General features: G+C 45.2%; 1 protein-coding gene across 3 annotated transcripts in view; it reads left to right on the top strand.

Annotated features, from left to right (window-relative positions):
* ARHGEF7 (Rho guanine nucleotide exchange factor 7) overlaps nucleotides 1-24,310 on the top strand; it is a 206,229-nt gene that overhangs the window by 30,603 nt on the left and 151,316 nt on the right. The window contains exons 1-2 of one of the 3 annotated variants that reach the window (XM_075563417.1): nucleotides 14,075-14,147; nucleotides 14,332-14,418. The exons of 1 other annotated variant lie outside the window; for it this stretch is intronic. Coding sequence is in view for 1 of the 2 variants with exons in the window: in XM_075563415.1 (XP_075419530.1) it covers nucleotides 14,332-14,418 (87 nt within the window). In the remaining variant the exon portion in view is untranslated. Of the gene's footprint in view, nucleotides 1-14,074; nucleotides 14,148-14,331; nucleotides 14,419-24,310 lie in introns of those variants that run through there. One more of the 3 variants, XM_075563415.1, reaches the window with a different exon arrangement.

Genomic DNA, 24,310 nt, shown 5'->3' with positions numbered 1-24,310 from the left:
AAACTCTGGAGTCATTTAAGAATTCCTTTTTTTACCGAGCATGCAGAGAACTGCATGAACTGTTGAAACCTCTCATGCTCACCGAGCATCTCAGAAGAAAGTAGCCAGCTTGGTCTTGTGCTGAAACTCTGGACTAGGCACAGAAAGAGTTGGGTTCCGGTCAGACTGGTTCTGGAAGCCCCTTTTCTAAGTGATTCCTTATCTAGATGTCATAGCTGAGGCAGCCTTTGGAGACCACTTCTTCGAGTGAGTAATGCTGGGATTGTCTCAGAACAGTTCGAAAGCCCATTGAAGACTTCTGTATGTAATTATCAGTTGCCTGCAACTGAGTGTCACTCACGGGAACCCCGTGTGTGCGGGAGCAGGGCTGGGTTCCATAATTTTCAGTGGCTGATTTTTCCCAAATAGATCACCAGCCCTTTCTTCTGAGATGCCGCTGGCTGGATTTGAATTTCCAGTCTTTCAGTTAGCAGCGGAGATGCATCAATTGTTTAGCCCGCTCCGGGACTTCATCAGTCATTACAAAGTTTTTTTGAAACAGAACAGAGCAGAAAGAGATCTCAGCCCAGAGAGACCGTTTATGAAAAAGAAACAAATGACAAGGAGAGAACAGCGGTGGTACAACCAATAGCAAAATGCATGGAACGGGCTTGGGAGGTGAGTGGAAGTGACAAGAACTAGAAGCAGAGTCTGGTGAGGATGTCTGTGTTGCTGTGCCATTGGACGCTAGGCCACCATATTTCACATACTGCAGGGTTAGGGGACAGATATCTATAGTTTCCAGACTAGGACAGATTAGGAAGAAAGCCCTGGTGAATTGTTCCTGAAAATCAGCCAACGAAAACTACTGATCATAAGAAATACTGTCTGATATATTGGTACAAGATGAGCCCTTGGGTTGGAAGCCCTTAGATACACAATGGCCACGATGAAGAAGATGGCCCAGGACCAGGCACCATTTTGTTCTGCTGCGCAGGAGGTCGCTGCACCTGGAGTCAGAGTCGACCAGAATGCCACTAACAGAATCAGGGCCCTGGAGGGCAGATCAAGAGAATTTACCTACTCAATCTGAACAGCAGAGGAAAACATTTGGAAAGGAAATGAATTCCCAAGAGCTGTAGAAGCACGCTCCCTCAAGTGCCTGTGCAGTTGAGCACACACAGTGATTGTGATTTGGCACTCATTGTGATTTGGGCAGTACCTGCATTGTTTTATCTACGCTTCCCTTCTCTTCCCTCTCTCAACTCGGAAATGGCAGAATCCCACACGGCCTTCCTCAGCTTGCTTTGGCCCTTTGTGCAACCTAGGACTCTGATATAACCACCTCTATTAACCATGCACATTTTATGGAGGGCCCCAGGCATCAGCGCTGATGTCCCGGCCACCAGGAACCTGCGGGGGCCTGTGGGAGCAGGCCAGCTGGTTAGGGAGAAACCCGACTTGCAGCCAGTGAGGTGAGAGGTGAGAGCTGTACCCGGAGTCTGCTCGTTCTTAGTAGCACTAGGTTAACGGATACCCTGATATACACACAAAGAGAAAGCTGAGCCCTGGACGCCTGAATGGGGGCTGTCTTCGGATGGAGTGTGGCAACAGGTGGACAGCTAGCCTCAGGACGAGCTGAAGGGATGTGTCCGCCACCACAGAAAGTGGTGACAGCTTTGAGGGAAAACTCAAGCCAGCCTTTCATTCCTTTGATTCCGTTTGCCTATGGAACCATCCAGTCCTCGAGGCAGTCTGGCCTCCCAGTGACCCTGTGGCACAGACTAGCATTGCCCCCGTGGGCTCCCAAGGCTGGACATCCTGACTGGAGCAGACCGCCTCAGCTTTCTCCCATGGAGTGGCTAGTGGGTTCGAAATGCTGACATCTTGGTTAGCAGTTGAGCACTTTAACCCCTGTGCTACCATGGCTCCAATTTTTCCTACAGTGATTATATTCCCACTTTCCCCCCCTCAGGGCTCAATATTTCAGCCCCATCTAATAAATTCCCCAACACTAGCCATCGAGTTGTTCTCAACTCAGAGCAACCCTAGAGGACAGGTACAGCTACCCCTTTAAGTTTCTGAGATTGAATCTTTATGGGAGTAGACAGGCTCATCGTTCTCCCTTAGAGTGGCTGGTAGGTTTGAACCGCTGACTTTGTGGTGAGAAGCTCAATGCAGGGCTCCCGCCTAAGCCCTATCATAGACCAGTTGTATTGCTTTTGGGTTGTAGGTGTTGTGAGAGCAGAACTGAACTTCACTCCCAGGAGCTCAAAGCGAGTGATGACTGCTACTCACTGAGAAGCTTGAGGAGCCCTGGTAGTGTCGTGGTTACAATTTGGGTTGCTTATCACAAAATCAGCAGTTCGAAATCACTGGCTGCTATAAGGGAGAAACATGAGGCTTTCTACTCCCATAAAGAGTTACAGTCTCAGAAGCCCACAGGGGCAGTTCTACCTGCCCTGTTGGATCCCCATGAGTCGGAATTGGCTTAATGGTTGTGAATTTGATTTTTGGTTTACTTAGAATGTCATAGGCAAAGATCCTTTTAATAAACCCATTAAATAACTGAGCAAATAAGGTATTGGGTCCTTATATGAGAATCAGTTAAAAAGCATTTCTACTAGGGGTCCAGTTCATACATGGATGGATTTATTCCAAACAAAGTGTGTTTTAAACACGTCTCTGTTATTTGTGCGCGACATGGTCTCTCGGTCATGTTCTCATATGAGAGTCTGTTGGGCGTCTCCTCAAAGGAAAGGTCTGATCAAAACAGTGGCATCTGAGACTCTCAGCTGCGCCGGTCACAGTCTGTGTTTTTGTTGTCATCCCAAAGTGGCAGTCTTGATCAAGTCTCTCAGAGAACGCAGGGTGAACTCTGTGCTTACTGGAAAGAAGTGTTCTGAAAGTTGCACCAGCAAGAAAAAGGCCAGAGAAGTTATGCTGAGGCATCCCCATCCCCCACCCCTCACCCCCCACCAAGACAATGCTCATTTTTTCTGGGTGGGCAGGGCTGTCCTACAAGGATTTCACTGGGGACTCATATCACACCCGCCCTACAGCCCCGAAGGAACAGGACCTGAGTCCTTCAATGGTGCGCAAATGGCTGTTTTAATGCGGTGTAAGCTTAAGAACACAACATTCTCCAGGGAAGGCTTAGAGAGACAGAAAGAGTGGTGTCAGAACTATACAGACTTGATTGGAAGCTACATTGAGAAACAATAGTGTCACGTTTTAATTATTTTTGCTTAATAAAGGTTTCTATGATTTTTTTGGAGCTGTGGCTTATGAACCTACCCTTGTATCCCACCCTTAGCAACCTACTGCATGCTTTTTATTTAAACTTTTAAATCATTTTATTGGGGCTCGCACAACTCTTATCACACTCCCTACATCCATCCATTGTGTCAAGTACATTCGTACATTTGTTGCCATCATCATTCTCAAAACATTTGCTTTCTACTAGAGCCCTTGGTATCAGCTCCTCATTTTTCCCCTCCCAGCACACTACCCCATCCCTCATGAACCCTTGATAATTTATAAATTATTATTATTTTGTCATATCTTACACTGCCCGACGTCTCCCTTTGCCCACTTTTTTGTTGTCCGTCCCCCAGGGAGCAGGTTATATGTAGATCCTTGTCATCAGTTCCCCCTTTCCACCCCACCCTCCCTCCTCCCTCCCAGTATCGCCACTCTCACCACTGGTCCTAAAGGGATCATCTGTCCTAGATTTCCTGTGTTTCCAGTTCCTATCTGTACCAGTGTACATCCTCTGGTCTAGCCGGATTTGTAAGGTAGAATTGGGATCATGATAGTTAGTGGGGGGAGGGAAAGGGGGCTGAGGGGAGGAAGCATTTAAGAACTAGAGGAAAAGTTGTCTGTTTCATCATTGCTACACTGCACCCTGGCTGGCTTCTTATTCTCAGCTATAGACCAAGATATTTCAGGCCATATCCTGTTAAGACTTAGGAGTGTCACTGATAATAATCTTGTATCACCTTTTTTATCACGCATGTTTAATATATAAGCCTGAACTAGTCCTTTCGGGTAAGAGACTTTCTGCAGCCTGCAAGTATTTTAAGCTGTTGCGGCTTCTCTACCCTCTCTTCCTTCCTCCCCGCCTTTCCCTCTAGGGAAGGTCTGAGTTGCTATTTATAGAGATGCACTTAGCTAACAGTGAATCTCCTCAGCTGTTTCCAGGCCCCTTGTTCAAGTTTCTTGCTCTTGAGTGAATGGCTCCCTTTCTGTCACCATCTCCTCTTTAAAATCAGCCAGGCCTCTTTACACACTTTCAACCTTCCAGGAGCTAACATGCAGACCAAAAGAGCGGACCCCTCCCACCCCCATGGTAATGTCCGGTCTTCTCCCATATGGACCTGAAGCTTTACTTTGTCATAAATGCAGTTCACATGACAAGGACAGATTCTTGAGCCAGGATGATGGGAATAAAGCCAGTACACTACCTCTGGCCCTCCCCGGATTACTCGTTGTTCCTAACACCTCCCTGTGTATGGAAAACCTCTCGAAGACTACTTCAGAAGCAAATGGGAGTAGCTGAGGCGAAACAAACATAGACAGGGCAGAATAAAATAACAGCAACACAAGCCTTGGACACTTGAGACACAAACTTACACGATGGAATGTCATCAATGAGGACAGTGACGGAAATTGGCTTTGGGGTCTGGAAGTGCAATGATCAATGGAAAGAGCTGATATGTGACATCACACCACTAGTGATGTCCTTGTGGGAGGACAGATGACATATGTTCACAGGGGGACATAACCCTCTTTACTTAGACAATTTTCCAAGCCCCATTTCTTGCAAGGTTACTACTATGAGCTAGATACACAGAGCCAGTTGACGGTGAACAGGAGATTGGGATACCAAGCTCTCTTGCACTGTGAAAATGCCAGCGTATGGTTTACTGCAGACCCGTGAGCAGCGGGTTTGAACTGTGAGGACCCACATATCCCCAGGCTTGGTTTGTTCTTGTTGCTATTGTGGTGAGCTCAGCATTGTGAATATCTATTTAAAAGGCTCCCAAACTGCTCTCCAGAGGTGATTAGCTTCACAGGGCGTTTTAAGCTGCTACCGGAAACACTTTAGCTGGCAACAATAGCAACAGGGAAAAAAATAATCCACGTGCAAATGGGCCCATGATCCACGTGTAAATGGGCCTATGATCCACGTGCAAATGGGCCTATGATCCACGTGCAAATGGGCCTATAGGGTTCACACCAGCAAGCCGTTCAGAGGTCACCAGCACACACATTGTATTTACTTAGCACCTTTTCACCAGAACCTGCAGGCTTCTTCCCTAGGCGGCTTAGAAAGAGACAGTAAGAAAATACACCACAAGCTACTCTAAACTATGTTCCAGAGGTCAGGCACCGCAACCGGTTCAGGACGAGACTGCTAACCGAAAGGTTAATGGTTCAAACCCACTCAGTGGGTCAGCAGGAGAAAGAGCTGGAGACATGTGTCTGGAGAGATTCCAGTCTGGAAAACCCTCCGGGGGCAGTTCTCCTCCGTCCCATAGAGTCGCTGCGAGTCACATGCATTAGTTCGGCAGCACCAATCGGCAGCAAGTCTAAATTATGATCCACGGCTGGAGAGGAGGTGCGTGGCAAAGGATCAGAGACAACATAAGCAGGCGTCTCAAGAAGCAGGCGATCAAGCAGTGGCTCCTATTTACTACATACTGTGTAGTGATTTGTGGGCAGTTATCATTAGGGCACAGCAGGAGAATGAGACCAGCTATTACATAAATAGCTGAAAACTTAAGATGGAGAAAAATCCGAGACGCTCCTCCCAAAGCTCTGTTAATTGGGTGAATTTACTACTTGGGTACATTTCCCTGTGCTGAGGTTTTCCCAAGGCATACGAAATGTCATCAGTTTAAGGAACTTCACGAGGCTCCAACAACTGTCTATTCTCAGCGGCGAGTCTGCTTCACTTGCGTTTGGATTCGAGCGGAGACTCTGACCTCGAGGTGTGGCGTGGACTCTCTTCTGGCTCATTTTCTCATGACAACCAGTGCTGCCCACACCCTCCTAATGTTACTGTGGGGCAAACTAGGACTTGGTCGGGGAGATGTCTTAGTTTATCTGGGAAATGTTTTATCCTTAAATGTTTGCATCCATTTTTGGCATTGGTATGGATTTGGGATGGCTGCCACTGTTTCCAAAGGACAGAAAATGTGCTTTTGGGAACTTGTGGGAACCAAGCCTCAGGGGCCACATGAGTTCACTTGCGCCATGTGGTCTTGTCGGCACTCCTTTGTGCTCTGTTGGATATGTGAGTTTCGTTTGTGAAGTGCAGGTTTTGCATTTTCACGTCGATTATGAACCTTCGCAAGTTGGTTAGTCTTGTGCTAAGGGAACCTATTTTATTTTTCCCCAGATGATTGTTGCATTCCACTGGGGGTCTACAGAAAGAGAAAAGGCGAAAGGAAACTGTCCTGCATTAAAGTCTTACATTTCTTCCAGTGAACTGCTTGTTCCAAACCAGACCAGACCAGACCAGACCAAACCAAAGTCACTGTCATGAAGTCAAGTCCAACTCATAGCAACTTCATAGGACAGAGTAGAACTGCCTTTGTGGGTCTCCCAAAGTGTAACTCATTACAGAAGGAGGAAGCCTCATCTTTCTCCCAAGGATCAGCTGGTGGTTTCAAACTGCTGACCTATTGTTTAGCAGCTCAACGGGTAACTTACTATACTACCAGGGGGTACCTGTAACCCTAGACTGTACTTCCCCCACCCCCCCGCCCATGGGGATTTTATTTCTCTGGTATTTAGTAATCAAATTCTTGACATTTCTGCTCTTTCCTTCATTTATTTTCCAGTGGGTTTGGAGGAAGCGTTGTCAGTAGATTCCCCAGTGAGATCAACTGACCTATGTTTTCACTCCAATCATTTAATTTTGCTGTCTGCTGAATGAGCATAGAGTGCTATGAAAGAGCATAAACCCGGATCAGGAGATCATTACTATCTAATTATTGTAAATCAATAGCTGCCATGTACTATGGGGGGGGGGGGGAAGCACCATTAAATGCTAATAATTTCAGAAGGTGATTTCAAGATCTCTTAACACTGGATGGCATCTTGGCGTAGCGCGGTAGCGATTTGCCCTAAAGGACTCCAACTCTCTTACAGTCTGTTCGCTCTGGGAAGGAGTTCTTTGGTGTGATGGGAAGAACACTAGATCTGAAATGTTCTTCTTCTTCGTCTTCTATTTTTTAATTTGTTTATTTAATAACACTTTGCATGTGGTGCAACATTCTAAAGCTAGCAAAACAAAGCAACAACAAAACCCCCACAGTGAAAAGCAAGTTTGCCTTCTTGCCCACTCCTTGCAGGCCCATCTTTCCCGGCAGGGGGGGGCATCCTCCGGTACAGTGGCCGGGGGCCCCTCCCAGATACTCTCTGCATTTCTAAATGCCTCTACATGTAAGGGGGCTTTCAAATGTTTATGCAAACACCTGGATTGAAAAGATAAAAAGGAATTTTCCTGTGAACTACTCGGGACAATCTTCTTGATTGGTTTTTTAACCTCAAAAAGTACTTTCAAACTACATACATTGTGCATTATCCTTTTGGCTCCCACTTAATGTAACTTTGAGATTATAATATGTCATTAATATTGAGATGCCTGGTTTTTTTTTTTCACTTTTAATCGTGGTCTGGCTGAATGTTTATATAGCGAATGGGTTTTCTGTTCAAGGCACACACATTTTGTTTTGTGACAGTGGTTGTAATCTCTGTAATATAGCAGCACACTGCCCACTACTGCATGGGTTTAGTCTTTCTCTAGTTTGTACTATTTGCTGATGAAGGTGGTGTAAAGGGGCTAGTTTCAAACGACTGATATATCGTCACTAAATATAGAGATGGGGAGAGATACACACAACTACATCTTGTGAGCCAGTTGGAGCGGGCTGCAGAACCCACGGCAGCCACCTTCTGTCCACAGTTCAGCAGGAAGATGCCCAATAGTCGCCTGCCAGGGTCTCTGTTAGGCTAAACCCTACCAGAAGCCCAAGAACAGAGGAGACTGGGTTGATGTGGTGAAGGGAGGCTATGGAAAGCTAATGACTTCCGGGTCCTATGCTGTGATTTTGGACAGGCCATGGTACCCCAGACTCCTTGTTTTCTCACCTGGAGAGGGTCAGTCCTGAAGACTCTCAAGGAGACAAACTGACACCGGAACTGTAACAATGGACTCAAAGTGGCGATGGAGGGTGAACAGGACCAGACCCTGCTTTGTTCCCGTGCACTTGGGTCACTGTGACTTGGAACTGATTCGATGGCACCTAACAATAGTAGACAGACCTTCCTCAAATGTTCTTATGACCCTTTCCTACTAAGGTTCCCTCACTCCTGGATGATCAGGGCATTCAATGCCCTAACCAGGTTTGTTGACTATTTTAGCCCTGATTTTTTAAAAACATTTTATTAGGGGCTCATACAACTCTTATCACAATCCATACATATATCAATTGAGTAAAAAGCACATCTATACATTCTTTGCCTTCATCATTTTCAAAGCATTTGCTCTCCACTTAAGCCCTTGGCATCAGGTCCTCTTTTTTCCCCCTCCCTTCCCCGCTCCCTCCTCCCTCATGAGCCCTTGATCATTTATAAATTATTATTTTGTCATATCTTGCCCTGTCCGACGTCTCCCTTCACCCCCCTTTCTGTTGCCGTCCCCCAGGGAGGAGGGTCACATGTAAATCCTTGTAATCACTTCCCTATTTCCCACCCTCTCTCCCTCTACCCTCCCAGTATCGCCCCTTATACCCCTGGTCCTGAAGGTATCATCCACCCTGGATTCCCTGTGCCTCCAGCTCCTATATGCACCAGTGTACAACCTCTGCTCTATCCAGTCCTGCAAGGTAGAATTCGGATCACAGTAGTGGGGGTGGGGGGGGGAAGCATCCAGATCTGGGGGAAAGCTGTATTCTTCATTGGTGCTACACCACACCCTGACTGACTCATCTCCTCCCTTAGACCCCTCTGCAAGGGGATCTCCAGTGGTAGCCCTGATTTTTTGCATGATCCAACCTATTAGGTGCCTGTGGGTCTCAGCACTTGGGGAATGTATGTCAAACAGTGGGAGAAGGGGCTAAGATGCAAATAAGTAGGCACACAGAGCCACCAGTGTTCGGGAGAGGAAATGATCTTTCCTAGCTGTCTTAGTTATCTAATGCTGCTATAACAGAAATATCACAAGTGGATGCACATGCTTGAGAAATACCGAGCTGTATGGTAACAGGGGTTCCCCAAGCCTGGTTGAAAATTAGAAACAGATGGGGACATTTCAAACCCAGCACCTACACAACACAGACTCACTTTTTCTGTCTCTTTCTCCTGGGTTGAACTTTAGATCGACTCAATCAGAATCTCTGCCAACTGGAGATCAATGTGGAGTTAAATGTTTCCCAGAGATTATAAACTGTGACCATTTGATTTTAATTGTCGAACTCACACGGAACCTGTTTAATTATTTGCTTTCTTGACACCTGCCTGCTGTTGCTTCCCACGCAGTTTGAAAATCTGAACTCTCTCCACATTTTCAAAGTCTGAGAGAAGGCGGCTAGCTTTCTCAGTTGGCACTTCTTGTTCACAGTCTGAGATGGGTAGTGGAGAAGAACAGAGGCAAAGGAGACTGGACAACATTGGAGATCGCTGAAGTCTTGTCTTAACATTGTTTCATGATTTAGTTTGGAGCCAATTCCTAAAATACTAAACACACCCTTATCAAATATGAAACAGAAAAGCCTTATTTAAGGGAAAATTGCAAGTATTTCTGCCTCACGATAATTCTTGATAGAAAAGTGTAAAGTTAATTATTGGGGAGAATTTGGGAAAGAATTTCGGGGAACTGAGGTGGGCAGAGTTGTTGGCTTGCAGAAGATCCAAGTTCTTTTCTCAACACTTCAAAGAGTGCTTTAAGGAGAATTCCCCTTGAGTTGTGAAAGCTTTGGTGATTATAAAGATCTCATTCTTACTCAGGGATTTTCATGGACTTATGTTTTCATGTCTCATGTAAATACCCAGGAATGGAATGGCTGGGTCTTAGGATTGATGTTTAACTTTGTTTCCCAAGTGTACCCTTTTGCACTCCCACCAGTCCTGTGTAGGAGTTCCAATTGCTTTACATCCTTGTCAACACTTGGTATTGTCAGCCTTTTTATTTTTCCATTTTCGTGGGTGTGAAGTGTTATCTGTGGTTTTAATTTACATTTCTCTGGTGACTCATGATGCTGCACACTTTTTATTTCTTATGCTCATTGATCATTCATATATTCTTTGTGGGATGGGAAGTGGGGTTTGACTATCTTTTCTTTGTATCATAACATTTTAAGTATATTTTTCTCCACTGATGTTTCACCATGATTTCAGATGAACTTAGTTATTATCCTTGAAAATACAATGGGATTAAAATTTCCGGTCCAACCTGTACTACAGGGTCACTATGACTGCATCGACTCGATGGTAGTCAGATCACATGGTCTGCCATGGAGTCTAAGCCCAATAACTATGTTTAAGTAATTTGTTATCCATTTGACCATCAAAGGCCATCAGCTCTATGAGAAAAGCCGACTCTCTTAGAAGAGGCTTGTCCAAATTAACACAGTATATTTGTTAGAGAGACGGATACTCCTTATTATCAAATTTTGACACTTTTACATTTTTTTTTCAAGCAGCTATGTTGTTTTAGGTACAGTGGTCCTTGAACTAGCTATTTGCACCCCTGTGTCAGAACAGGAAGACTTCTCAAGGGGTTTATACCCAAACAAAACTTATTGTCACTGTGTAGATTCTGGCTCAGGGAGAGCTATGGGACAGAGTAGAAGTGCAACTTTGGGTTTCTGAAACTGTACATCTCTACTGGAACAGCCTCATCTTTACTCTGGAGAGCAGCTGGTAGGAGTGAACCACTGACCTTGCAGTTAGCAGACCGGTGCTTAGTCTACCATGCCACTAGAGCTCCTAGGATAGTTTATCAGATTGGGAGAGTTTTTAGAAAATTCATTTTCAGATCTTCAAATAGCTTATATACTCACTTACAATGGACCAGCCTGAGAAGGAAGGCTAAGGAAGGCATCAAGTCAGTTGGACTGTCCCACATCCTCTTTCTCTAGAGCTCTTCTTCCCTTCACACATGCAGATTTCAAACCCATTTCTTGTCCCGAGTTGTGTTACTTCAAGGGGCAAGTCCTCTGGGTCAGGAAACAAAAGGACAATCTGAAATCTCGTTAGTCGTGCAAAAGCAAAGGACCTGAATGGCTAGAATCTTGCACCTGAGTAGTTAACACTTTTTTAGCTCGATTATTGAAGAACATAAGTTGCTGGTGATTTAACATTTATCTATATTTTTAAATTATCACTTTTGAATGTTTGCTAGAACGCAGGTTTCAAACAATTAAGTTAGACCATCATAAAATTCCTTCCATTTCCATGTATTTCTGTGAACAAGGTTTTTCAGCATTCTCATCACAAAATAAAACAAAGCCCAAGACAAGGAATAGAATTGATGCTATCCTTATTAAATTCTGGCAATATAAGTGACAGACTCTCAAATAGCTGATGTACTCACCTAAAACCGACTAGCTTGAGGAGGAAGGTCAAGAAAGACATCATTTGTAAAAACAAAAATAAAACACCTTGTAATACAGGGTGATTATATGTCAGAATTTACTGGATTGCAGATAAGTATGTGTAATATTGTTTCTGTTTGTGTATGCATGTTATTAATTTATTTCAGAAAAAAACCCACTCAGGAACTTATCATTTGAACTGCTTAAATTTAGATTTGTTGCAAAAATGTGATCAATAAACCGGTCTAGCATAAAAATATATTACATTAGGGTACAATTCTGTGGGGGAAAGTGGACTAGAAACAAATTAAAAAATAGAAATATATAAAATTTGACTTTTAACAAGTACAAATGTTTTGAATTTCAAAGAATAAATTTAATTTTCTTTTAAATTTATTGTGCTTTGGGTGAAAGATTACAGAGCAAAATTCGACTATCTAGACACATTTTGTTTTGTAACATTATTTGCATTTCCCCCAATGCAGTAACATTCTTCCCACTCCCTCTTTGGGGTCTCCAGATCCATTCCTCCATCTTTCCTGTCTTCTGAGCTTTGTTTTGAAGCAAAGGTGTGTTAGTCTGGGTTGACTAGAGAAACAAATTCATAGACAAAAGTGTATAAGAAAGCTTTATATCAACGAATAATTGCATATTGAGAAAACATCCCAGCCCAGTCCAGGTCAAGTCTATAAATCTGGTATTAGCCCATATGTCTGATACCAATCTATAAATTCCTCTTCAGACTCACGCAACACATTTTGACATGGAGAAAATTACCCCTATTTGACACATTTATTTTTTAATTTAACTTTCTGACACAGCTTGTGCTTTCATACTTTCAAAGCCATTTCTGCTTACATGACCGATCCTTCACAGACAACACATGTCACACATGGAACCACCATGGGTCCTACTGACATGTTTTTGGAATGCCTTCATAGGAACTTTAGGTCTCTGCACAAACTCAAAGTCAAACTGGGCACACAGCATATGTGGATTTGATTCTTTGTAAACATTTTTGCTTTTGGTGAAAAGGGAGAGAACACTTTAGTTTTGATAGAGACTGTATTGTAGGAGAGTCCAGGACAATACCTCAAACACTGGGTCATTTTGCATGCCTCTAGACCAGCGGTTCTCAACCTGTGGGTTGTGACCCCTTTGGGGGGTCGAACGACCCTTTCACAGGGGTCACCCCGATTCATAACAGCAGCAAAATTAGTGATGAAGTAGCAACGAAAATAATGTTATGGTTGGGGGAGGGGGTCACCACAACCTGAGGAACTGTTCAAGTGTCCATCAGGAAGGTTGAGAACCACTGTTCCAGACATTATCCTCGGAAGAGCTGAATATATTTCAAAAACAGATGTTACCAGTATGACTTTACAATGCCATTATTAGTGCATTAGAAATACTATCCTTGGCAACTATTTAAAATTACCAAGAGAGACTACTTTGATGTTAACTACATATATTTTGCGTAATATGTTAATTTCCAAAATTCTTTTAGGGAGGAGATTTAACAACAAAGTACAAAAGAACAACTGGCCTAGGAGACAGCTTTGGTTTTGCTGTTCCATAAAAACACATCTGTTCCATGTGGAGAGACACATGTCAGCACTTTCTCCTAACAGTCTGTCCAGTGGGGAGGGGGCCAAGCCTCATCCGGTCCCTCTTTGCATCTTGGCACCTGGTTTTGATTTCTAATCACAAAAGCCTGGAACACTTAAAAGACATGCAGCTACACTATTCCTGAGAGCGGCCCCATGGAATAGCGTGATTTCCCCCTAGAGGAAAGGACAAAAATGCCTCGAATGCCGCTCAAATGCGCTAATTCTGAATGATGAAGTAGTGTAACTGCCAACATTTAAGGTCTTCTTCGTCCACAGCTCAGAACCTAAAATGCATTCCTAACCAATTAAAGTATTCCTTAGATAAAACCTTGGCTTTGTCTCAGCATTCTCTCTTGATTATCAGTCATCTGGTACTGGCCTCCATGTGCCTGTTTTCTTGCCACTTGCAGATCAAGGCCCTGACAATTCCGGGCTTGGAACTCAGGAACGCGCCCGCAATTGTACAGCGCCCCATCCCCTGCCCCCTTGTCGGTCAGGAAGGCTTCCCGGCTGACTTCGTTGTCGATGTGTCGCGGGTTGTTTTGGTTTCATCGTGCAAGAAACACACGGGCCTGCATTGGGGAAAAGAAAACATTGCACTCTGACCACGATTTGCAAAATCCACCAGCTACTTATTTTAAACCAGCAATAGAAGATTTCGCTCATCCCTATCCGGGGCCGGGGTCAAAGACACTCTGTCCCCTCTCAGCCCCCTCTTTCAGAGGCTCAAGCCCCTCCGGGCCGTCGAGGAAGCGCGGCTTCCACGGGGTGCGAGGCAGCGAGGGGCGACCGCGAGCGCCCGGCCCCGGCGCCGGGACCCAAGCGCCCCGCACGGGGCCGGGGCTGGGGCGGGGGCGCTGCCTGTGCGTCACTTCCGGCGCCAGGTCGACTTCCTGGTGAGGAAAAGGGGGGAAAAGGGATTGGTGCAGCCCGAGAGGCAGGAAAAAGGGTGAGGAAAGCAAAGCTCGGGCCGGCCGGCGCCGGGGCGGCCGAGGCCGCGGCGAGCCCCGGGACGCGCGCGCGGGGCTGGGGCTGGGCTGCTCGCCGGGGCCGGCTCGGGGCGCGTCCGCGGCCTCCGCCGTGGCCTCCGCCGTGGCCGTGGCCGCGCTCAGCGCGTCTGCTCTGTGTTGCAGGTCTACCCGGAGCCGCGCAGCGAGAGCGAGTGTCTCAGCAACATCCGCGAGTTCCTGCGAGGCTGCGGGGCCTCCCTGCGCCTGGAGGTGAGCGGGCCGGCGGGCGGGATGCGCGGCGGGGGCGGGGGCGGGGGCCCGGGCGCTCCGGGGCGGCGTCGGTCGCGGTGCGCTCGCCGGGCGCGCGGGGGACCGTCCCCGAGGGCCGGGGGCGGGGCCGGCGTGGACGTCCGGATCCGGCTGGCCTCCCCGCCTTCCTCGGCTCCCGCCCCGCTCTTTGCGGGGACCCGGGGGGGGGCAGGAGGAGGAGGAAGGTGGGGAGACCGCGGTGCTGGCCAGGGGGACAGCGGGGAGTCGGGGTCTATAGGGAACCCCAGACTTGGCCCGCCCGCTTTGGTGGGGGGGTGTGGGGGAAGGCGGGTTCGAATCGGGTTCGCGTTCGTGGAATGATGTAGGTGACAGAGTTTTCACAATCCTTTCGCCGAGTCGGGCGTGGGCACCGACTGCTTGGGACCGGCCTCATCTGCAGCCTCGCTCCGGAGCTCTTTGAGAACCCAGCCTGGGCCAGTCTCATCAGAACCCTCAGCAGTTGGTCGAGACGGGAGCGTGCAGCAGAAATCAAATGGGCCAAATCCCTCGAGAGGCACTGCTTTTACTTCATTTCGAGCATTTATTGAGATGATAGGACATCAGTAATCCAGTAGACGACTTTTTGGGTTTTTTTTAAAAATAAGGGGCTTATTTGGCGAGATGACTTCTATGTTCTGTTAGTTTCTGTCAGAATGCAGGCTTCAGTTTTTCAGTCACCGCTGGATTTTTCTGCTTTTCCTCTTCTTTGACCAGATCTGATTTTTCGTTTTTCGAGTGTAGTGCCTTAGGTTAGACATCGAGCTGTTCTTTACTTGGGAGTTGCAGGCTGATGAGGTGTATTCGAATCCTCCCCTTCTGCCTATCATGTCAGCACTTACCTAGTTCTTGGAGAACAGCATTTCTGATAGAACTTGCTAGGTAACATAACCGGGTATTTGGATGACCTTTCACTTCCAGAGAAAGAGCCCTGGTGGAGTAGGGGTTGTGTGTTGGGCTGCTAACTTCAAGGGCAGCGGTTCAAAGCCACCAGCTGCTCTGGAAGAGAAAGGGGGGCTTTCCATTCCTGTAAACAGCTATATTCTAAGAAACCCACAGGGGCATTTCTACCCTTCCCTGTAGGATCCCTGCTTGTTTTTTGTTTCCTTCCTGAGAAAAGAGTCTCCAGGTTTAGGTGTCTTGGGGGGAGGTGGTGGTGCTGGTGGGGAATTTTTTAGGAAGGTGATATGCAAAGTGCCACTGTTAATGTGAATTAGACATGTAGGACATGGTAGACATTACTGTTTCTGGTAATGATTATAAACGCTAAGATCGTTTATTGTGTGTAGTATTTGATGTTGTTGAGGAAATCGTTACAGGCTACGTCCTTAGTGAAGATTCCAAAGAGCTTACCAGTTGTGAATTTGGACTCACAGTAACCTCTGGTAACCCTAAGGGACCCCATTGGACTTTTAAGGACTTTTTTTTTTCCTGTTAAGTTATTTATTTATTGGCGCCCTGGTGGTTTAGCGGTTACATGTTGGCGTGCTAACTGCAAGGTTAGCAGTTTGAAACAACCTGCTACTGTATGTACTGGACAAAGCCACGGCCTTTTAGTTCTGTAGAGAGTGAGACTCAGAAACCCGTAGGTGCAGTTAGTTTCGCTAGTGCCTATGGGATTTCTATGAGTTGGAATTAACTCCATAGCAGTGAATTTGGCCTGGTTGTTTTTAGGGTTTTGAGGCCTTGGGCTGCTAATGGCAAGGTCAGCATTGAAAGGCTTCAGCTGCTCCAAGAGAGAAAGATGAGGCTCTGCTCTGGCATCGCTTTGGAAGCGCCATGCGGCCGAATTGACTCAGTGGGATTGGGGAAGGGAGCGTGGCTTTTCAAAAGGAGATAGCTGGGTGCTTCTTCTGAGGAGGCTCTGGGTGGCTTTGAACGGTCATTCTTTTAATGTTCCATACAAGGACTCTTCCAAACACCACGTTGTTGCTGCCATCACATGGATTGGGACTTACCGCGAACCCTGTGGGTCCGAGAACTGGTTTCCTCGGTGGTTGCTTGTCTTTACTGGAGCGTATTGTCAGGTCTCCTCTCTAACGGAGAAGCTTGTCGGTTAGGACCTGAAAAGTTAGCAGCTGAGTGCTTAACCCTTGCACTACCAGAGCATTTTCCAAAGACTAGAGCAGAAAAACATTTTTTTAAAAAAGAAATTGTTTAAGGAAGGGGAAAACACGTAGTTTCTGTAGGGTCTTTCCATCTGTGTAGCATCTTCCTCAGTTAGCAATATCAACTCACACACTGCCATTAAGTCAGTCTGACGTTCAGTGACCATGCAGGACAGCGTCGAACTCCTACTGTGGGTTTCTGAGACAGGAAATCTACCTCGGAGCAGAAAACCTTTCTCCCTCGGAGCTGTGGATGGCTTCAAACTGCTGACCTTGGGTTTAGCAGCCCAACACCTAACCCGCAATATACCACCATTTAGCAATAGCGCTTTCTTATGAGCTGTGTGTGAGGACATGCTTTCTTTGCAGCAGGGCTTACTTTTCTTGACGCTTAGGGGATTTGATTCTCTTTACACCACTGAGTTTTGTTTATTTTTTACAATAAATTGGAAACTCAGTGAATTCTGGAACTTCTGTCAGCATTAAGATCCTAACCCTGACAATTTCAGCTTAAGAAAGTTGAGTGTTAAAAATAACCTTGTCTAGTTTTCCAAAGGTTGCTGCTGATGTTTTTTACACCGCAGTTGGATTATGTAGTTGAGGATTTATTGAAAGGTACTGTGGAAAACAATTTATCTGTACTAAACATTGAGAGCATCTTGAACAGTACCTGGTAAATAAGAATAATAATAAACTACTCCAGACTAACACTTTAACGCGAGTAGACTGTCAAATACTTACTATCAGCCGAGTCTTCAAAGTGAGAATGTCAGGATTTCGTCTCATTTATGTGGATGCCTTATGGGAGAGACCAGTCCCTGGAGAAGGACAACATGCCTGGTAAAAGAGAGTCCGCGTTAACTACGGAGACCCCCAGCGAGAGGAATTGACACAGTGGCTGCAACCATGCACTTCACAGAGCAAGTGTGGTGAAGCTGGGACAGGACCAGGCAGTGTTTCCTTCTGTCAGACAGAAGATTGCTGCGATTGACGTGATGGCACTGAACAGCAGCGACGGAAGGCGCTCCTGAAAAACAAGCAGTTATATATTTTGTGCATTTTAAGAGAATAGCTACCTCTTCTGGATAATGTAAAACGAAGGCAAATATTGTAAGGATCTTTTTCATACTAGATTTTCTGTCACACTCAAGGTTAGGGAGAATGCAAGTGAAGTGACAGACGACAACATTGGAAACCTCCTAAATTGGGGGGAAAGGAACTTCTAAATTGTTCATTAAGTCATTGTGACTTTTATGACTTGTAGTTCAAGACTTTGTTTTAATTTATTACATGAAAGAACTGGCTTAAAAGAACAAAGAATGGGCCTGCTTGCTGAGAAACTTGGTCTTGAATGTGGACCGCCATGTAGCATTTTTTCTAGGGTTTGTAAAGAAAACTGCTTAGGGAATGAGGCTGGGAGCAGCTTTCAGTTTTTGAAATGCACTCTAGAGTTTCTATATTTATTTTTCACAAATTCAGAAAGATGGGGACAAAGACGCATTTTGAAATTATAAGAATGTCTTATTTAAAATCTAGATTAGCTCTGTTTTCTGTAGTTATAAATATCAGGCTTCTACCTCCCCAGGTTTAGTCGGTAAACGATTATTTTGGTGCTAGTATTTTCTCATTGATTATCATTTTAAACTGTCACACGATTTCTAAAGGAAAGGAGGAACTGAACTTTTCACTTGTTTGGTTATTTTACTACATACACATTTTAATTAGTTGCAGAAGATCAGGTTTTATCCCCTACTGAGTTCTGATGATGAAAGGAGTTTTAAGCATTATTTTTATTGGAGCATTGTGCTATTTGCATTAATTGTTAAGCTTGAAAAGTAATTTAGGTTGTAACGTAGAACAATATTTAAGAGAAAATAAGCACAAATTAGATGACCTTTTCATATATAATACTCTTTGCTACATATTATGCAACTTAGAATATTTGTTGTGGTTTCTTTAAATAATTTATTAAGTAAAAACCGGTGTCACCACCCCCTTATCTAATGATGTGTAGGGTAAGGTGTCATGAGACATTGAGCTGCTTAGAAATATAGGGGTGAGGGGGATGGGCTTCAGAAACTTTTGGGAAAATCAGTTTACAGATAATGGAATTTTTCCGTGAATTTGAAGCCCCTTCCTTGTTAGGTGCTGTTGAGTTGGCTGTGACATATGACGTTTCCAGTCCTGCTCCATCTGTACACTCATTGCTGTGTTTGAGTCCATGGCTGCTGCCCTGATAGCAATTCATCTCCTTAAGAGGCTTCCTCATTTTTACTGACCCTGTGCCTTTACCAAGCATCTGGTGATTGGCCCCCTCTGATGGCTTGCTTGTTCAAAGCAAGTGAAGTCTGGCCATCCTTGTTCCTAATACAAGCGATGCTTCAGTAAGTTTGTGGAGAAATTCCATTCTTTTTCATTCCATTTCCCCATGAAATTGTTGGAACTCCTTTAAGTATATTTGTGATTAGATGCTAGAGTTGATGTCAGATCATGACAACCTCGGTGACAGATTGCAGTTCAGACCCACCAGCTGCTCTGCGCTAGAAAGATGAGGCTTTCAGCTCTTTTAAGGATGTGCAGTCTCCGCCCTGTAGGGTGGTTCTGAGTCAGAAGGATCCTGGGGCAGAGTCTGATTGTTTCCTCCGCTACCCCAAATCTGCTACCAATTTGAGAGAAATGCCTCAGTTTCTAGCTGTGGGGAAAACACAGTGAGAGAGACTCGCTGGAGCTCTTTCTTCATTTAAGCGAGCTGTATGTAGCTGCCATTCCAGGGTTCCCTGTTCACTGCTAGCCGAATCATTGGTTCACACCCACCCATTAGCTCCGACAGTAAAAGACCTGGTGTCTGGTTAGCTCGAACTTACAGCTAGGGCAGTTCTACTCTATTAGGAGTTGAAATTGACTTGGTAACATCGCAACAACAGCAACAAATAGCTATTCTGCGTTGAAAACTATAACCAAACTCACTGCCCTCAAGTCGCTGCTGACTCATAGCGACTGTACTGTACTGGGCAGGCTAGAACTGCCCTTGTGAGTTTCTGAGACTGTAACTCTTTACAGGAGTAGTAAGCATTTTTTGCATTAAAATTAATGCCATTTCTTATATTAGTGAAGCAGCTGATGTACCATTGCTTCATAGCAAGTTACCACAAATTTAACCACTTAAAAATAGTTTTGCAGGTCAGAAATTTAGGTAGGTAGGTTTTTCTGGTCTCTGTTTAGAGCACAGATCTCCAGATTTATTTGGCCTACTACCCTTTTTATGAAAAAAAATTATGGTACTCCATGCATTCCTTGCAATGAAAAGCTTCTGCACTGTAGCCCACAATCCCAGATCAATAGTGTTAGCAGTGTGGTTACCTGCCTTTGCAGCTCCCCGATGAGTCCAGCACACCCTAGAGGGCAGTGTAGCCCTCTGTGGGAAACACTGGCTTTGAGTCTCAAGATTCTGAGCAGAGTGCGCTGGGCTCTAACTGGAGGCTTGGGGGATGATACCTTCCCAGCTCCTTCAGCTTGTTTGCAGAATTCAGTTCTTTGTGGTTGAGGGGCTGAAGGAGCCCCATTTCCTTCCAGGCTGTTGGGTGTGAGATGCTCTCAACTCCGTTAGGCTGTTCTCCAGTTTGTTCTAAGTGGGCTCTGTGTATTCCTTCACGTGATAATCAGAGCTTCTAATGATTCATTTCAGTTGACCCTTGGCTGAGCATTTGACTTTCCATCCTGAATATTGAACTGAGTTAAATTCACTGCCATTTAGTCAATCCCACCTCATTGTGACCCTGGATAATACTGATTAAGAATCAGTAGATTTGACTAGTTCAAATTCCTACTTTTGAACAGGACTTTTCAAAAAAGTTTTCTTTGAGAAGATGCAATTAAAGAAAATTTTTTTTGAGAAGACACAATTTACCAGTAAAAAGGTTGAATAGGTTGGAATCTTGATTGTGTTTCCAAATAGCTGTATGACCCCTTAACCTAAATTCCTCATGTTAAACATATAAAGAATAACCTTGGGGAATAAATGATTGATACCTGCCAGAGTTGTCTTAAGGGTTAAGTGATATAAAGTACCTGATAAATCAAAACCAAATTCACTTCATTCAAGGCTGTTCGGACTCATCGTGACTTCATAGGACAGTTGAACTGCCCCTGTGGGTTTCTGAGACTTTTGAATACATCTTTACAGGAGTAGAGAGCCTCACTCTTTCTCCAGTGGAGCGGCTGGTGGGTTAGAACTGCTGACCTGGTGGTTGCAGCTCAGTACATAACTCACTGTGCCACCAGAGCTCCCCAAAGTACCTGATAATTTCTCCAAAATTGTTGGTTGTCCTTTTCTCATTTCACATGTTTTAATGCTTATGTAAGGGAACCTGATGGCTCTAACCGAACAGTCGCTGGTTCAAAACAAGCAGCCGTACTCTGCAAGAAACATGAGGCAGGCTGCCTTCCTAAGGATTTGTAACCCTGCTGTTGAGTCAATTCCAACCCACAGTGCCCCTGTAGGATAGGGTGGAGTATGTTTGTTTATGAGTGCAGATCATAGGCAGGTATTGCGGAGGATATAGGGATGGATACATTTTCTGCCTTAGAGATGTAAAATATAGTAGAGGATGCAAGAGATGACAATACAAAGAAATAATGAATTCTATAGGGTTAAGAACACAGTGCCCCAGTAGTCTCCAGGTAGTGCACTCTTCCGACATAGAGGTGGTGGCATTTGAGTTGTATCTCGAAGGACGGGTGAGGCTGTGAATAGGCCGCCATGAGAAGGCAAGCGAGTGCAGGCTGAGTGAAGGAATGGCATGGATGTGGGTAGGGAGTTTGCTTGGAGTATAGGCGAATCATGAAAGAGTGAGTTAGCGATTAAAGTGATTGGATATTGGGAGGGTTCTCCCGTGCGCCCCCCCCACCCCCCCAGTTACTAAGTAAGAGTTTTTAAAGGTTTAAATGAAAATGGTGACAATGGGCATAGAAAACTGGACAGAAGATATTGGGGAGGCAGGATGAGGTGCCTAAGAGATAAAGCGTAAAGGGAGTCCAGGGTGCCTGGGCCCTGATGGGGAGGAGGATGCTAGGGCTTTACCATAAAGTGAGAAGGCCTGGTAAAGGGATTTGGGAAGGAAAGTGGAGGTGTTTTGGTCCTCTAGTAGTCTGGCCATATTAGCACTTTGTGATATTGTTCATTTTCTGATAGACCTAAACGTCCTTGAGGAAATGGTAACCTCATTTCAGGTCAGGTGTATCCACGGCATCCAGTAAATGTCAGCATAGTTAGGTCTATATCATCAGACAATCACACAGAAGCATTGTGCGAACATAAATTTTGGGATTTCTAGTGTGAAAGTTTGCAGAACTAGCTCTGGGATACATACAAGCTTAGAGGAAGCCACGGGCAAATTACTTTCAGGATCTAGTTGACATTTGTTTTTTATTCAAGTGTGGTTAGCAGCCCAACAGGCAACCCTTTATTATCAGGGTCTCTTATTTGAGAGTAAACCTTCAGCTCTCACCTGTTCTCTTGGTATTTACTTCTCCATTTCCAGACAGTATCTTTAATCGTTGTCTTGAGTTGTCAGTTTTAGGTATTGTCTCAGAGAAGGGTAGACCTCTGTCCATCTCCCGTTAGCGCCATCCTTTGCTCCAGATCAGGAGCAATTTTAGTGCTTTGCTCTTGGATGTGTGACACCAAAACCCCTTGGTGCATGTCAGTTAATATAATTAACTCACCCAGTGTCTTTTAATTATAGAAGTAATGTCTGTGCACACTATGAGTGAAATAAAAATATAGATGTGTAGCACTAGCTGTGTAAGAAGGAGTCCTGGTCAAACTGGTTAGCATTCGGCTGTTACGGTGAAGCGAAGGTGCTTGCTATGATTCCTCTACCCATGGCCTTTCCCATGAAATGATTGGGTGGGAGCACACAGATAAGATAAAGAAGACTAACTCAGGAATCGCTTGGTTTTGCCACTCCGGGTTTAAGAGTGAGCCATCTCAGAAGCAGGAAAGCAGAATTCTATGAATACCAAGAAAGAAGAGCCACTACTGGAACATGGGTTGACTCCCAGCGTGAAGTAGGAAGGTACCAGAGACAGACAGCACCAAGACCATGATGAGACTGAACATGGCTTCCTTGCCCACAGAGCAAGGTCAAGGGCTTGTGTGGCAGCGAGGCTAAGGACCAAAGAGACGTGGCTCCTGGCGTGGTTGCGAAGGGTTGCTGCAGTGGACAAAAGACTGTGTCTTTAATGCTTTCTTGGTCCTGAGTTGTAACCTGTTAATGTCCCTAATAAACCCCCGGAAATGTGAGGTTTTTTTTTTTTCTTTTGTGAGTTCTTGGTGGCCCTTGCAATGAATTATTGAACCAAGCCAAGAAGTCGAGTGCGGTGGGAGGGAAAGTTGGTGTCAGAATGGGATGGAGAAAGCGTCTAGAGACATGTCTAAGCTTTACCTCCCAGGAATCGCATATAAATGAAAGTTGGAGTCGCCTTTCTCCTTGGGTAGCTGGAGGAGGTCCCACATGGCCCCCGTGCCATTTCTTCATCCGCTAACTGAGAAGTGTGTAGTTCAAACCCACCAGTGTTTCCTGTGAAGGTTCACAACCTAGGAAGAAGCCATCTGGAGCAGTTCTCTTCTGGCACGTGAGGCCGCTATGGTCAGTTGATTCCGTGGTACAAAGAGTTCACGAGCTCTTTCCTCGTACTCTGTATCCTAATCCTTATTAGAGGAAGCATTGTTGTTCACTGTTACACGAGCAAACTTTGGAAACATGGAATTGAAAGATAAAAATTTAAAAAGTAAATTTTACTTCTCAACACAGGCTTCATTAAGATCAAGACATTTTTATAAGTGATAATGCTAGCCATTTAGTCATTAAGAATTGAGGGTCTTAGAAATTTAACCGTGTCAATAATGTCAGTTTTACATTAGTAAATGAAGAAATAGTTAAAGATTAGGAAACAAAAAGTCAGAAGGAGCCAAATCAGAACTGTAAGCTGAATGCCTAATGATTTCCACTGAAAACTCTTGAAAAATGGCCCTTGTTTGCTGAGAGACAAAAACAGTCGCATTGTCGTGCTGGAGAAGGGCTCTGTGGAAGCTCTCCCTGATCTTACTCTGCTGGAGCTCAGGCTTTCTGAACACACTCTAGAATATGCAGATTTAATGTGATTTGGCCCTTCAGAAAGCCAGCCAGCAAGTTGCCTTGAGCTTTGCTTGTGCTTTGTTTTCACGATGGTCCTGGGAAAGCCACATCTCATGTCCTGGTTACAGTTACTTGAACTAGTGCATCAGGGCCTGGGATCCGTGCGTTTGACATTTCCATGGGAAGCTCTGCTTTTGTCAGCAGCTAAGCTGCGCAGCAGTTTGAGCACCCAGGGAGCAGAGCAGTGGTCAGCAGTTACTTGTCAGTCAGGACTGATGGGTAGCTGAGAGGTCTTTGGTGGTGGCGGTGGTTTCTGCTGTTAGGCGGATGGTTGGTCCTCTTTAATTAGGGCATGGAAAAGTTGAATGCCGATGGTTCGCCCCTGGCAGCGTCGTCTTCACCCTCGCCTCATCCTGTCTTAAACCAAGCCATCTATTTGTAAACTGATTCCTTTGGGGTATTGACTTCATAAGCTCTTTGTTATGATTTCACCATTCTGTATCCACGGGTCACCGTAAATTTGGTGTTTATTTTTTGTTTGAATTTTAGCTGAGTTCCTGTTGCTTTGTTAGGGGTTCTTTCTTTTCCAGCTGTTGAAACCACCAGCTG

This window comes from Tenrec ecaudatus, chromosome 11 (genome assembly GCF_050624435.1).
Source record: "Tenrec ecaudatus isolate mTenEca1 chromosome 11, mTenEca1.hap1, whole genome shotgun sequence".
Taxonomy (NCBI): domain Eukaryota; kingdom Metazoa; phylum Chordata; class Mammalia; order Afrosoricida; family Tenrecidae; genus Tenrec; species Tenrec ecaudatus.
The sequence above is the reverse complement of the archived record's forward strand: the minus strand, read 5'-3'. Positions and strand labels throughout refer to the sequence as shown.